Source organism: Choristoneura fumiferana, chromosome 13 (assembly GCF_025370935.1).
Source record: "Choristoneura fumiferana chromosome 13, NRCan_CFum_1, whole genome shotgun sequence".
NCBI lineage: Eukaryota > Metazoa > Arthropoda > Insecta > Lepidoptera > Tortricidae > Choristoneura > Choristoneura fumiferana.
In genome coordinates, this window is record NC_133484.1 from 4983751 (window position 1) to 5000312 (window position 16562).

Below are 16562 nucleotides of genomic sequence, written 5' to 3' on the forward strand. Positions count from 1 at the left end.
AATAATAATCCGTCTTGTCACGGCATGCGTCAAGAGAATCGATGCAACTAATTCATTTAACTAGCTGTATACCCGTCTTGTCCGGAGTTTTGTCTAGAGATGGTGCGTATTTACGTTACCAGGTTTTGATACCAACCAGGTACCGACCCGATATACTTGCAAGACTTGAAAGTATTTTTCCATTAAAATATACTGTCCTTTCAAAGTAAGTACTAAGTACTACCTACGTCAAAATTCCAAAATGCAAAATTATATCTTATATTCATACACATAAGATTCAAATTGTGCTTATACGTGAAATAAAATACTTTCAAAGTATTTTATTTCACGAGTTTATTTTAAACTTGCAAGGAAGCAAGTATTCGACTCATTGCGTTGGATAGAAAATACTTTGAAAGTATTTTGATACCTGATTTCTGCACCTGGTATGCGAAGGAGGACGTGCTTTGAAGCCCTGGTACGCGATTTAGCAAGTATAACCCATCCCTACCTGAACCGCATACCAGGGTGAGACATTTTCATAGTAAACGCTGTGATTTCTTTGGCAGATGTATGGAATGTCAATATGACATCAGTAGCACAAAGGTACGGGAATCAGTTTCTTTGACCGTACCTATCTCACACGAAGTGCCCACATGATATTTCGTTTTTATAACCGTGCCATACGATAGTTCAAATTACTAACCCGTTGGTTCATTAAAGAAGTGCCAGCAAAAATTGTCCGCTCGAGTATTACGAACCCGTTGGTTCATTAAAGAAGTGCCAGCAAAAACTGTCCGCTCTGAGTATTACGAACCCGTTGGTTCATTACAGAAGTGCCAGCAAAAACTGTTCGCTCTGAGTATTACGAACCCGTTGGTTCATTAAAGAAGTGCCAGCAAAAACTGTCCGCTCTGAGTACCTATTACGAACCCGTTGGTTCATTACAGAAGTGCCAGCAAAAACTGTCCGCTCTGAGTATTACGAACCCGTTGGTTCATTAAAGAAGTGCCAGCAAAAACTGTCCGCTCTGAGTATTACGAACCCGTTGGTTCATTACAGAAGTGCCAGCAAAAACTGTCCGCTCTGAGTATTACGAACCCGTTGGTTCATTAAAGAAGTGCCAGCAAAAACTGTCCGCTCTGAGTATTACGAACCCGTTGGGTCATTACAGAAGTGCCAGCTAAAACTGTTCGCTCTGAGTATTACGAACCCGTTGGTTCATTAAAGAAGTGCCAGCAAAAACTGTCCGCTCTGAGTACCTATTACGAACCCGTTGCTTCATTACAGAAGTGCCAGCAAAAACTGTCCGCTCTGAGTATTACGAACCCGTTGGTTCATTAAAGAAGTGCCAACAAAAACTGTCCGCTCTGAGTATTACGAACCCGTTGGTTCATTACAGAAGTGCCAGCAAAAACTGTCCGCTCTGAGTATTACGAACCCGTTGGTTCATTAAAGAAGTGCCAGCAAAAACTGTCCGCTCTGAGTATTAGCCACATAAGTAAAGCCACAAAAAACACATCAATCGTGTGACGAATGTGACGTTCCTCAGTTTGCACCGTCATTTCCTTATTGACACCTACCTGTCGTAACTAGCCGACTATATTGCTTCCCAAATAATAATAAAAAAACGTATTAGATAAAATTATACTAATGAGTTTTATCAACTTATCTATTACAATGTTAAAGTTGCCGCTAAGATATGGAACGCAATAGATACGCATAGAAATCGCAAATGAACATGATATTCGAAAAAACACAGAGGTGGGAGCCGGGGTTTGAACCCACGATCCTCTGCTTGAGAGGCCATAGATCAAACCACTAGGCCACGGCTTTTTTATAATCTATCGTAATTCAATTTCAATTTTTACTTTTGAAAATATGAAGCCTTTTTTGTTCCATTAAAAAAAAGGTGTTACAAAGAACATAAATAAATAAATAGTAAATTATGAAGTAAATAGGCTTATAGCAATTTCGCCTGATTTTTACAGAATTATTAAATATTATTTTTTATAAAATTTTACTTAACTAAAATAACTTTTGGTGGATTATTGAAGAATGTATTTGCAAATTACCTGACCTAATTTTTAATGCAAAAAATTGCTTATTTGAATTAATGTTGATTTTACTTAGAGCGAAAGGTGACTGGGGTATTATAGTTCAAAAGCGTATGTGTCGGCAAGTACCTAATACAAAGTGTTGAAAATTGCCGGCTATCCAGCGGCACAAAAAAAAACTATCCTATGTGCTAAGTCATAAACTATCTGCCAGGTTATTATAAATTAAATTATTGTATGCCAAATTTCGCTTAAATTCGTTGAGCCGTTTTATTGTGATGGCGTTACATCCAAATTCTCGCATTTATAATATTGTCGTAGAAATTTGGCCTAAATTTTTTGTGTTCACAAGTTATATCTTAAGTGTGTTGAAGTGGGTAGGTAAACATATACGTACTTGTCAATATACACATTTATCTTACTGCTTATCTTGTGTTGCACTTCCACAGTCAGTTTTGCCAAGAGATTTTCAGATAAGCTGTCACATAGTATTTTTATTGGTTCCCTAATTTTTCGCAGAAAATTGTTTCGCCGAATACCTATTACTTCCCAACCAACTTTTCGCAGAATTTCATTTCGCCGAATGATCACTCGCCAACTTATTAAAATGTTTAGTTTTATTTCCCAACCTCACAGTTACCAACTGTACGTTTGACCTGTTTGTTATAAAGTCACTTTTCAAAATGTCAACTTTCGGTTAGTATGTTTTGTTTGGCGTAATATTCATTTCGTTGTACAATTCCCAAATGTTTTATTGAATAAGGGTTTCGTTTAGTAACTATGTAATATTTTAAGTAATGTGGGTAAGCGCAACTTTTCCGTTGTCAAAGTCAAAGTCAAAGTCAAAATCTTTATTCAATTTAGGCTATAACAAGCACTTATGAATGTCAAAAAAAATCTACCACCGGTTCGGAAAAACCTCTGCTGAGAAGAATCCGGCAAGAAACTCAACGAGGTATATATTTTTTTTAAACAGATTTACAATATTATTAAATGATATGTATACATCACAAGTATTTAACACAACTTTATTTTTAACACAGTAGGTTCGCTATTTGTGTTTTTGTTTGTGCACTAAAATGCGTTTTTGACAAACGCCCAATGTTTGACTTTTTGTTACAATACGGCAATGATCACGGTATCAATCTTGTACCAAATGTGTGTTTGTTAGATTTCGAAAAACCGGCAATTACTGAGTTCAATTTTGAAAACATTTATTTACAAGGATGCCATTTTCAGTTCAATATTATTTTTCATTAGACTCATGTTTTGGATATTTTAAAAGAAATATTAATAAATAAAAATATGATTCTGGCACTCGCCGGCTGCTGCCGCGGCACGGTCGCTTCGCTCGCTCGGCTTCGTTCGCTGTTTGCTCACCGTTTACCTAACACGCTCCTCCTTGCTTCGCTCGTCGTCGCACCTAACTGGACTTTGCCACACATTCGATTTCTGTTGCTATACTTATTACAAAACTCTTATTTGTTATTAATATTGCCAATTGATAAAATGGTGTGAAACTCTTACTTACTTTAAGTAAAAAGTTGCCTTGTGTATAAAAAGGGGACTGTTACACTGACGAAACGTTATTCGTTTAATAGTTGTTTGATCTAGTGAAAGATTTGACAAATGATAAGTTTTCCAAACGTTTTGTGAAATTATGATATTCTGCTATATAATAATTCGACCAAATGACACGTTGCCATACAAAAAGTTGGTAATAGTTGTCAAAGTGAATCTTCGGCGAAACGTTGGTTGGCAAGTGATATTCGGCCAAATGAATGTCTGCGAAAAGGCAGAACACCATTTTTATTATACTTTAAGTATGTTACTTATGTCATGTTTGTTTGAGTCACAACGTAAACATTAAATAGGTCAAATCTTCCTTTAGCAAAGAACAGAACACCTTCTTTTGGTTCCCTAACTACATTACCTTCATTTACTCTGAGCCGAAACAAAGTTATACTCGTACATACTGTAATGTGGGCCAACTTTGAAAGAGGCTTTGAAACTTATGCATACTTGCTCCAAGCCAATGATTAAACTATTTGCTAACGTCTCCTCAGCCCTATACAAAACTGAAAGCTTAATTATGATTGTATTCGTTTCAGAGCGGCGTGGTCGAGCTCAAAGATGTCAGGAGGAACCACAGGACCGCTGCTATACGCGGTGACCGCGGCAGTGCTCGGCATGCTGCAGTTCGGCTTCAACACCGGGGTCATCAACGCGCCGCGGCAGTTCATTGAGACGTTTATTCGCGACGCATACGAAATCGAAGACGGCGATTTGCTATTTAGCGTCGTCGTCGCTATCTTCCCCGTGGGCGGCATGATCGGCTGCCCGCTCTCCAGCTGGATCGCCGAGAAGCAGGGTCGAAAGAACGCTCTGCTCATGAATGCTGCATTTGGCGTCCTTGCGGCAGCCCTCATGGGCTTCAGCAAACTCGCCTCCTCCGTTGAGATGCTCATAATAGGCAGATTTCTCATCGGAATCAACTGCGGATTCGCTACCACCGTTTCGCCGACCTACGTCTCCGAAATAGCCCCTTTGAGGCTACGAGGCGCGTTTGGCACCGTTAACCAATTGGCCGTCGCTTTCGGTCTTGTCTTCGCTCAGATTTTGGGAATCGATGCCATATTAGGCACCGACGAGGGCTGGCCCTGGTTGCTCGGATTGGCTATTATACCGTCCGCGCTTCAGTTCGTGATGCTGCCGTTCGTCCCCGAGTCTCCCAGGTTCCTGCTCCTCACGTCCCGCGACGAACAGAAAGCGAGATTAGCGCTCACTAAAATCAGAGGTGACCCCGCAGTCGACGATGAAATCAACGACATGCACGCGGAAGACAGAGCCGAGAGGCAGGAAGAGAAGTTTACCGTCTGGGGCTTGGTCACCGACCGGTCGCTGCGGACGCCGCTCATAATCGGGATCGTCATGCATCTGTCACAACAGTGGGGAGGTATCAACGCCGTTCTGTATTTCTCGTCGACTATATTCATTAGCGCGGGTCTGGAGCCAGACGTGGCACGTTTGGCGTCTATTGGAGTGGGGAGTATGCTGTTCGTGATGGCGCTAGTGTCGATTCCGCTCATGGACCGACTGGGGCGGCGCACGCTTCAGCTGGTGGGACTAGGTGGTATGACTGCCTTCTCCGTGCTCATGACTGTCGCGTTCTTCACGTACGAGGGCAACACGACAATGAGTGTGTTTGCGGTGATCTTTACACTGCTGTACGTGGCGTTCTTTGGGGTGGGCCCGAGCTCTATTCCCTGGATGATCCTGTCGGAGCTGTTCGGGCAGAGCGCCCGCAGCGCGGCGGTCAGCATCGGCGCGCTCGTCAACTGGTTCGCCAACTTCATCGTGGGCATCTCCTTCATCCCGATGGAGCGCGCGCTCGGCAACTACGTGTTTCTGCCGTACACGGCTTTCCTCATCCTGTTCTTTATATTTACCTACTTCAAACTGCCCGAAACGAAGAACAAGACGATCGAGGAAGTTACGGCTCTCTTCAAGAAATGAACGGTGGCGATGACTTTGACCGGGAAACATTCCTTAGACGTAAGTGTACCTAATTTATATTGCAATAAGTTTACACTACAAATTGTGATAGCTACTGTATTAACTAATGTAAAGAACTATAGTAATGGATAGATCTAGACAGTCGATGAAATCGTCTACGCTGCCTGACTATCGATTTCGCATAAAATCATGAAGACTGAACTCACTTATAGTAATTGTTTATACCTACTTGATATTTCGAAATAAAGTACTTATTCGAGTAAATTTTGTAGATGATGAGTAAGATGACTACATTTGAGAATGAATTATTACTTAGATTCAATTGTCGCTGTTAGTTCAAATGATGTAGGTATCTGAGTAAAAATAAAAAATAATCACATACATATACATATATAACGCCTTTACAGATAAGGATAAATTAATTATGACAAGTTTTAAGTATTTCTATGTATTTAAGAAAATCAGAGGTATAAATGTTTTTTGATTGTCAGATTTGAAATGAATTGTTATCCGTGGTTATCGATCACTCTTTTATACTTTTGAAAAAGGATGTTCAAACGTAGGTTTGAGGACCAAATGTTACTATTTATTTGTTTACATTTTTATCTTGCCCCTTATACAAATATTTTTGGTTTCATTATTTTTTTATAAGTATTCTAAGGTTGTACCAACGAAGTTGTACATATGAAAGTTTGTTATATTTTTTTAGATTTATGAGTTTTAGTAGATTTGTTAATATTCGTACATTCCAGTGCCTTAACTTTTATGTTTTACTACAAATACGATTGTCACTTTGTCTTTCCATCTGGATTACGTAATGTCACCGTCCTAGAGTACTTTAGTGCCAATAATGAATTTAGAAGTAAAGGTGGAGCACATTATAATATTGCTTTCAAAAACACTGAGGCTTCATAAAAGCCACAGTTCTGAAGCATATTTTAGCAATCAGCACTTCAATTTCTGCGTAATTTTATTGTCACTTCGACGGTACGTATCGTAAAGAACATAAAGTAGTTAGATAAGGCACATATTAATTATAGCAACATCCACATAACTTCACATAAGTTGCGGATTTTAATGGTAAAACTGTTAAAGTTAACGTCTGATATATACTTAGGAAGCTCCTACGTGCCGTGAGGTAAATAAACTAACAACTTTGTCAAAATAAGTTAATACACTTTCTCGTGAAAACAGTGTAGTTAGTGCCATCAGAGTTGGAAGTCACGCACATATTTCTTTTTGTCGCTGTGTGTCATCATTCACTTCAACTCTCGTGGCACTACCTATAAGGTATGGATAGGTATGAGTCACGATCTCTGTCTCTATCGCTCGTGGCAGCAACAGGTTTCTTGTAAATCCTTTAATTTACTATTTTTATTGTGAATACTTTCGTACTGAGTGCTTTTTGACAATAGGTACCATCAGCTAAATATGTGGTCTACCACCCTAAAGTTGATAATCGTTTGCATGTCACAAAACAAGAATGCCAATAGACGTGTCTGTCAACTTCAAAGTTCGACTTTAGCGACATATTCATTTGATAGGAACTTGTTTAAAAATTGATAGACCACTTATTTGGCTGACGGTAGGTACATACGGTATTCAATCGCTTGTGCTCACAACAACACGCTTGTTTGCGTGGGTTATTGTATTGATAAAGCTGCGACAACTTCTAGGCATTTTTTTTGCAGGTGGTACCTAGGACCTTGTGCAAGGTCCGCCCGGATTACTACCACCATCTTGCTCGCTAAGGGGGCGTCCATTAATTAAGTGAGGTCTTTAAGGGGGGGAGGGGGTCAAGTAAAAGCTTTCCAAATCTCACTTAGGGACAGGGGGTTTAACAAATATCACGTATTTTTTTTTTCAACAGAAAACCGTGTAAAATTGCGTGAAAGTAAAGTTTATTAATTTAAGTTGAAATATTTATTATTTAGTTTTATCACAGTGATTTTAAACTACGGCAATATTCTCAAATTACAAATACTAGTCTTTGGTAGTCGTAAATAAAATTAATAAAACATTTTTTTTTTGTATTTTTCTTTTTTAAATCCAACTGGTTTACTTACAGCCAAAACACATTTCAAAAAATCTCACGTGAGATTTGGGGAGGGGGGAGGGAGTTAAGGAAAATCTTACGAAATCTCACTAGGGAGGGCGGGGGAGTCAAAAATCCTAAAAAATGTCTCACGTAATTTATGGACGCCCCCTAATCCTGCCGTGAAGCAATCCTGCAGTGCTTGCACTGTTGTATTTCGGCTTGGGTACTCTTAGGTAGGTAATCAAAGTTGTAAAGATAGTTGACGTAACGGGCCTATTCGCAAATAGTGGTGACACTACCAATATGCAATCAGCTTCGAATCAAATGCTCAATGTCTATGATCCATCCTTCTTATTTTAAGGATGTTGATTGCATACTGTAATGTAACTACCCTATAAAAAGTACGCTAAAAGTGTAATCTTGTACCTTGATATATAGTAAATAAAAATAATGGAATACAATGGCGTCAGTGCGTTCGTTTCGTAACACCCAATATTCTACGAATTGTTAAAGGAATAGCGATAATGTAAGGAAAGTTTTAAATGCTTCATTAGTCAGCTATAGGGAAATGATATTATAAATCCAATTTAAAATGATACGAATTCATTTGTTGATATTAAACTATTATTTATTTACTGAATATCTCGTTTTAGTTTCATTCTCGGCATTACCATATTTTCCACCTTACATTAGGTATACAATACAGGGTGGAAAGTTGAGATGGGGCAGCAATACTGGGTGATACACTAACTTTAGTTAAAATGTTCAGTTTTTAGTTGTCTACATAGTGTTTCATTTTCTTTTAACATAAAGGATATTCGTAAAAAAACAACATGCGAAAGTTTCACTTTGCAGATTAGTAAGTACCCTACGAACTGTATGGAAAAAGTTTTCTTTGATTTGTGGGTGTTCTAGTACTCTAACCCTAGTTGGTCTCAAAGAGTGTTTTAATCCTTGATAGAAATGGGGCCGACTGGAATAAAAAAACAAATCTGTCGATTTTCTCGCTGACTGTACATTTTATCAAAAATCTGTGAATGTCGATTGTCATCACTCAAAAAGTTACTTAAAGTTAGTAAAGGTACTAAGAGCATTTTCGCGTATCTAGTAGCTGCCCTTGCTGCCCCATCTCAACTTTCCACCCTGTATAGGTAGGTACCTACTTATTTGTTTTGCTTGTGTGTAACCCTCGATCATTGCCTGCGTCTGCGGTGTACCTATGCTCCGGGCTAATGCGCTAACGGAGCCCCCATCGAAGTCACCATTGACGACGATGATGATGAAATTTTTATTGTAGAATACAAATAAATAAATAAAAAATAGGATTGTACGTGACATTCTTAAAGAATTTATTTTTTATTTTTCATCTTCCCTCCATATACCTATCTCATTTGATTAAACGCACCGCAATGACGCATCGTGGTTAAGCAGAAAAGACTGTGACGCTAACATGCATAACAATATCATTAATTTTAATTAAGTAAACAATAAGCTAATTGCGCGAGTGCATTGGCTGGTTGACCAAACTGATAAAAAAGCAAAAATAATTTATCACTCTACCTACTCATATTGGAACTTCAACGGCAATTTTTGTGATTCATAAATTCATCATTGTGATCAATTGTGATTTAAAAAATTGATCACCTGTTCGTCAATAAACTTGGAATCAAGATCCATTCTTACAAAAGAAGGTAAGTACCTAAACAAACCTTAGATGTACTTAAATTACCTATCTCAATTTTTTTTTCATCTAACTTCTATCTAACGATAAAGAGTACCTAACGGTCTTAAGCCTGTTGCAGACCCCTGAACACTGGGTTTAAGATCGATAAAAGTTTTCAAGGTTGTTAGTTAAATTTCTCCACTTAGCATATTCGGGTTTGAGACATCTAACAGCAAATGCAAAGCTGAATTTAAACCTCACAATTTCTCCACATTCTTCCCTAACGCATGTTGTTTTACTCTATTCGGTTTCCCCGCAGAGCGCCGAGAACAACTGCAATGCCTCATGCTGCTCGTCCTCTTCCACTTCGCCCTCCAACCAGAACGTCTCCATCATCCCTTTACCCTGAAAGTTGTTTTAGATAAAGTCTTGGGTACGTTGGTAGTTATTGACATCAAAATGATTTTGGGGTATGTTCCACCATCCATTGATTAGTGTTAACTGATGTGATGCCGTCTCCGTCTATTCGAACAAAACAAACGGCATAAATAACGAGACTAGGTGGTGAAACAGCCCTTAGAGCAAAAAAGTGCAGCCTGCTGTGTATTTCATCATCATCCCAGCCTATTTACGTCCCACTGCTGGGCACAGGCCTCCTCTCAGAATGAGAGGGCTTGGGCCGTAGTTCCCTCGCGTTTTATTTAATTTTTGATTTTATGTCGTGAATGCGAATGTTGCAATGTTGGCAATATTGTAGGTAAGTGACGTTATCAATATGAAAAGATTCGTGTTATAATATAATTTGCTAAGTGCCTAAGGTAAAAGAGCTCATAGCTCTTATCGGGAGAGGATTTCAAGCACAATCTTCTCAGTACGTATATCAGAATTGGTCAGCTTATGAGTACCTTGACTTTGATAAGTCCCCTCCGCCGTAACCGGAAGCGGCCGGCCGGGAGCTGCGCCGCCGTTGCAGCCGATATTTGTATGCGACCCGGCTGAAACCAAACACGACACTATTTAATAATTGTTTTGTAATTGTAAATGTTTCAACCCTGTTTAAAATCTAAACTAAGAGATGGTATTACTCCCTGCAGTACCTAACTATTCTAAATATTTTTTGAACCTAGTTAAGCCCAAAAAAATTAAGTCATGGTAGCTTAGAGGTTTGACGCCCTTTCAAGCCGAAATCATGGGTTCGAGCCTAGGCCCACCATGAGTTTTTCGGTAAGGAAAAACATTCTGAGGAAACCAAAACAAACATCTGAAGCATTTTAATGGAATGGTGTGTGTGTGGGGTTCCCAATCCGCAGTGGGATATATATAGGCCAAAGACACCTTACCTCGGAGGTGGTCTGCATCCGACTAGCCGTGTTGACGGAGTCTCCGACGAGACAGTACCGCGGCAGTTTCAGCCCCAGAACGCCCGCTACGCATGGCCCGGAGTGCACGCCTGCGTACAGTATATAGCAAATATAAGTAGGGTTCTATTGCATGATCCACAAAATTAAGATAGATGTAAAAAGACTTATAGGCAGGTAAAGTTATAGGAGTTCTGAGTTTACGCGATCAGAAGCTATTTTTTGGAAAAAGTGTGTTTTGATATAAAAACCATGAGAATCAAAACTCATCATGCAGAAGATACTCTTATTGACAAAGAATTATGAAATTTAGCAAGAACTACCACACAACACGAAAGAAGAAAAAGACCGGGCACGTTGCTGGATTTTATAAATTTCTAATATGGAACCATTAGTGTACAGTCGAACCGTTTAATACCTGACCCTCTGTAGAACGTTCTCACAGTAAGTGTCATAATAAATTCCCTTGTCAAGCAATGCAATGTCACTATGACTTTTTCCACGAAAAGGTTCCACAGTGGGTCACGATTTATTTGGTCTAGTGTATACCTAGGTAGGTACCGATCCTGAAATAGGTACTTCAGCATCGGTATTACGGGCTATTCCAGTTGTCGGACCCTTTTGCTCGCACTGCGGACAACTTGCCATGACTTTTTTTAGCTGGCTAAAGTGGGTAAGTATGTACGAATAAGTAATTGGGGCTGCCGAGAAAATGTAGAGAACTGGAAATAGCCCGTACTCATACCAATAGTTAGGCGCGGTAGCGCCCGCGAGACGGCGAGCGCAGCGCTGGCGGCGGCGGCGGCGTGCGTGCGCCGGCGCTCCGGAGCACCCGACACCAGCATGTACACTGTTCCCACCGTCTCCACCTGGAACCAGAATAAAACTGTCACTTTCAAGCTCAACTTCCTCAGTGCTAATGGTGGAGTAAGTTCCCAATCCGCGCTAACCCCGCGTGGGAATTACGGCTCAATCCCTCTCATTATGAGGGGATCTTGCGAAAATTGTGTGGTGCTTTTCCCTTGCCTTCCACACCGCAGAGCTGGAGTCCTGACTTCGTATTTGGCAATAGAGCGCTGCTGCCCACTCTCGTATCAGGTCCCTTGGTCGCCTTTTACGACATCCACGGAAAGAGATGAGTCTGTCCTATTCTAAAACCAGGTACGGTATTAGAAATGAGGAGATACCGAGAAGAACATAGCCAAACGAATTAGCTCGTTGAAGTGGCAATGGGCAGGCCATATAGCACGGAGAACAGATGACCGTTGGGGTCGTAAAAGTTCACGAATGGAAACCGCGGATCGGCAAGCGCAGCGTAGGACGTCCACCAACAAAGCAACTGGACATTTATGGGGGAAGCCTATGTCTAACAGTATCTTAAGACTGATTGATGATAATGATGATGATGTCCATTCACAGGTAAAATAAACACTAGCGTTTTAGCCAGACCTTGTAGACGCGGTGTCCGTCGAGCAGTCGGTCGATGCGCGAATACACGTTGTTCATGTGCGCGACGGTGTGCATGACGTCAGCACGCGAACCCGCCTCCGCCAGCTGCACGCCGCAGAACATTATCGTCACGTCGAACGCCTGCAAATATTTAACATTACCTACTGTTTCATCCGGCCCAAGGACTATTTTATTTTTCAATACTAAACCTAGCTAAATATAGTAGGTAAGTTTAGTTTTAATTAAGCATTTGCTATTGCATGAAGAAAGCTTTGACAGATAAATATATCCATCGGATGCGTCCGTGTTGAGAAGTTTAAGACGCTAAGATGCTTAGTAAAAGCGCTAGCGCTCCTATCGATTTCGAGGCTACGTTTTAACCTGCGTTCTTAAGAGGTGCTTTAAGTACTTATCTAAGCAAAATGAAGAAATCACAAACCTGACAAGCCGACATCGCATCCTTCCCGGCTCTCAAATGGTCCACGATAGGCTTAGGTATCATTGAGTAGAGCAGCTGATCGGACCTTCTTTTCCACTGGTCTAGCAGTCGTAGAGACTTCTCCAGTGAAAGACTTCTGCACTCAGCTTTCTCGAAGAGTAGCTCGAGCTTCGAGAGATGCTGGGTACCTTTGAGTAGCATCTCTTTGGACATGCCGTGGCTGTTCATGTCGGCGAGGAATAGATCGGCTTGCTGAAGTTCGTCGAGGCCGTTGAAACTAAAGCAAAATATAATAAACATGAATATTAAGGGTTGAGAAGTTGATCTCAATTGGCTATCTGAGATAGTTGATACCTATACCTGGGGGATAGGGTAGAGAATACCTAAATGGGTATCTTTGTCATAATACCTAACGCTCAAACTGAGTATTATTGAAATAAGTAGTCACCTATTTATCTTATCGTCGCTCAGAGCGGACGCGGGAGCAGCACTGGCAACGACCCAAAAACACACAGGGCTCCCAGTCGATTATACAGCGTTAGGCGTCGGTGACACTAGCGACTGCCGACAGACAGCCTCGCGCCTGTAGGGCCTTGCGTCTCGAAAGTTTTTCATCATAAGTAACTACATCCGGATATTCGTTCGTATGTGGCACAAAATTTACCAACTTTGAACACTCACACTGACTCACTTAGCAAAACATCATAGACCACTCGTGTCGTACTCGTAGGTATATTCAGGTGAATATACGACACGAGTGGTAGATACTCACATAGGACTACACAAGAAGATAAGACAATCGATTTCCTCCAAGAAGTAGAACGGTCCTTTGAGCAGGATCGTGCGCGCGCCCTGCGACCCGCGCCGCGCGTCCGCCACGCACTTCCCGCGCCAGCGCATCAGCTCCAGCTCGAACATTACTGTTTGCATGCACACCACCTGGAAGAAGAATAAGTACCAAGTTTAGTTTGAAGCTCCTAGTCTTCCACAGCAGCAGATTAGATCCACTGTTACGGCTAGTGAGGTTACGGATTGATCAGATATAGCTAGGCCTGAACAATTCGATAAATTCCTGATCTTCTAATCGTTCTAATTATGTAACGATTTGAAACAAGGCACTTGTGCATAGTTCTGATGACAATACAATAATACGCCATCAAGCTGATCTGATGAGCTGATTATGATCGGAAGCTAAGCACTGGAACTCAACGACAGAATAACATAATCAAATCGTGTTTGGACTTGTTAGAATAGTCTTAGGGTGTACTTTGACCAATAATGGTATTCAGTCTGATGAGGGACCAGTAAGGCACGCACTGAACTCCACGACAAAACAACGTTACGTAACCGTGTTTGGCTTGATAGAATATTCTTAAGCCGAGTTTAGACTTGCAAGAAAAATCGTGCAAGTTGCATTACATTGCGGCGCTCGATTAACCCCTACAAACTCGTTGGCTTTACGGCCTCGCAATGTAATGTAACTTGCACGATTTTTCTTGCAAGTCTAAACTCGGCTTTGCCCAAGACTACTAACCGTCCAAGGTTTGATGATGAAGCAGACAGGTTTTCCTTTTGGTTTACCATTAAAACGTATTTATTGAAATTATTATAATTAAGGTTATTGCGTACCTTGTCCCAGGTAAATGCTACTTTTGGTTTTCTCAGACGCAATATATCTGATATTGGTGATTTGGCCATGTTGCTGTATGGACCTCCCCACGTTGAAACCAACTGAAACAATTAAATAAACACCGAGGATAAGTCGGAAACGGGATACCATATGTAGAAGGTATTCATGTCCTCCACATCAGTTCACTTTGTCACTCATCAGATTACCGTCGACAAATATACATATATGGATGTACCAGATTTTTTTTTCGTAGAGAACCTATGTGAAGTTAGAGCTTGTAGAGTTAGAGCATGCAGAGCTATTTAGAAGATTGGCTCTACATGAGATCTGACAACTTTTTGACAGTGCAATCCAATATGGTTTCGTCTTAGCAACATTTTACATGAAAATGTTTTTGAAGGGTGTGCTATTCCCGAAATCCACCTACCTATCTACATACAAAACTTCACCCAAATGCCTTACATAATTATCAGTAGGAAGACATAAAGAGTACAAAAGTGGTTCTTAAATACAGCTTACTCTCTCGCCTGCTTTGATAATCTTCATCCTTCTGTCAAACAGTACTCCGAAGGGGAAGAGCTGCATCAGCAGCGACACTGGCACCGGGGGCAGTGGACATGGCAGAGACTTGCGGAGCATCAGTGACTGGACCTGCAACACCGATATTACAAATAAGTATTAGGAGAAAATGGTTGCATTACACTACTTTTAACGACTAGGTCAACGTCATAAATTTTATAAGTGGTCATTTCTGTACCTTGTCGCTTTTAGTCGTTACACAATTTCGTATGGCTTTTCAAACATGACGTTAAAGTGACAAGGTACAAAAGTGATCACTTATTTATGCCTATCTTTAAGTTTTCCTTTCCTGTTTAGGTTAGCTTGAAAAGATCCCTTTTAGGGATAAGTTCGCCTTTGTACTCTTTTGTTTTGTTGTTTTCTTTTTGTATTATTTTTGTGTTTTATGTACAATAAAGTATTTACATACATACATACATTTATTGTTTGTATTACAGGCAATGACCTGATTATATACCTATGTCCATATCCATGAATAAATGGTGGGTTTTGAGGGCGGTGGATAAATACTTTTACGTTCATAAATTTAAATAATAAAGGTGTAGGTACCTAATTAAGCTGTAAGCTTTGGCGTTATTTTAATTGCTAAGTGCTAAGTAGCAAAGCCTAGCGAAGATTGTCAATTTATGTTTACTTTATAGCTTTTTAGATAAAGTTAGTAAGTAAACCTTCAGTCCAACCTTGAGGTCTGAAAGTAATATTATATTTTCTGAGCTATATTTTACGATGCGCGTCTGGCTGGAGCTAACAAAACATAAGGATGCTCATAAATTTCAAGGCTTTCTCTGAACAATAGTAAAGCTAGCACAATAACATCTCGTACTCGGCTATAAACACATTAACAACTCTACAAGGGAGTGTTTAATGTCCTTTGTGATTTGGTTTCTACCTGTTGATTTGATTCATCCGGACTTCAATTAAACAGATTCTGTGACTTATTTACACGTAATCAGACACCATGGATAACAGATGTTTAGAAATGATTCCGATGCCGATTAGGTACTTCTAATAGCGCATCTATTGTGTTAACTTTAGTTAGCTATGTTAAATCTTGTGATGAAGTTATTTATTAGCCCAGTTTTTATTCAAGCATAAATTCCCATTTTATTATTTAGTGTCACTATCGAATAATAGAATCGAGTGCGACAAACACACGCACTAAATTCGTTGAACAGTTACTGAGCGGCATTACAATGAGACTCATTTATATTCAAGCAGATTCAATTGGCCGAGATACTTCGAAAAGCTTTCACCCTATTTCGTGTACACAAAAACCTGCGACCCTAAACACCTTGGAAGTTTATTAGGCAATCGGGTTTGTTACAATTTATTCTTCATCGATATTGGAAAGCGATGTAAAGCGAATGACTATCGGAATGAATTTTTGTACACAAATAACTACTTTATTTATAATAAGCGACATAACCTGAACAATTATGCCAATGGTCCAGTTTAAACTAACAAACCTTAAACACTCTTATTTTTATGGTATTTTTGTAATATTTTATTCTAAACTCATCGATATTGGCAAAGCGCCATGTAAAAAAACGAATCATTGGGTAACAATTGGAATGTACAATCTGTGATGTCAAGTTTATCTTGTCTATGCGAAATGGAATAAATTTGAATACGGAATACGCTTAAAAAGGCCGGGCACTAAAACTTCTGGCATCAAAACTGGATCTGCAATGGTTTTTCTTACGCCTTTACAATTTGGTAACATTTATGATACACGACAAAATTTTATCATTTTCAATGTCGTAGCTGATAATGTTTTCAGTCTGATGTCACTTGAAATTGCCGTCAGCTTGGTACAGTGTAGTAAACCACACAACTACAGTAATCGCAGACACG

General features: G+C 40.0%; 2 protein-coding genes across 9 annotated transcripts in view; one reads left to right on the forward strand and one right to left on the reverse strand.

Annotated features, from left to right (window-relative positions):
* The window catches only part of LOC141433924 (glucose transporter type 1-like), a 25982-nt gene extending 17752 nt beyond the window's left edge, over positions 1-8230 (forward strand). For all 5 annotated transcript variants that reach the window (XM_074096073.1, XM_074096076.1, XM_074096075.1 and 2 more), the window contains one exon: positions 4148-8230. In XM_074096073.1, the coding sequence (XP_073952174.1) occupies positions 4170-5552 (1383 nt within the window). In that variant the 5' untranslated portion in view covers positions 4148-4169 and the 3' untranslated portion in view covers positions 5553-8230. The remainder of the gene's footprint in view (positions 1-4147) is intronic.
* LOC141433919 (soluble guanylate cyclase 89Db-like) overlaps positions 6801-16562 on the reverse strand; it is a 23430-nt gene continuing 13668 nt past the window's right edge. For all 4 annotated transcript variants that reach the window (XM_074096064.1, XM_074096063.1, XM_074096062.1 and 1 more), the window contains 9 exons: positions 14649-14780; positions 14129-14230; positions 13272-13438; positions 12500-12776; positions 12061-12201; positions 11357-11480; positions 10594-10703; positions 10159-10248; positions 6801-9658 (listed from right to left, as the gene is read on the reverse strand). In XM_074096064.1, coding sequence (XP_073952165.1) covers positions 9554-9658; positions 10159-10248; positions 10594-10703; positions 11357-11480; positions 12061-12201; positions 12500-12776; positions 13272-13438; positions 14129-14230; positions 14649-14780 — 1248 coding nt within the window. In that variant the 3' untranslated portion in view covers positions 6801-9553. The remainder of the gene's footprint in view (positions 9659-10158; positions 10249-10593; positions 10704-11356; positions 11481-12060; positions 12202-12499; positions 12777-13271; positions 13439-14128; positions 14231-14648; positions 14781-16562) is intronic.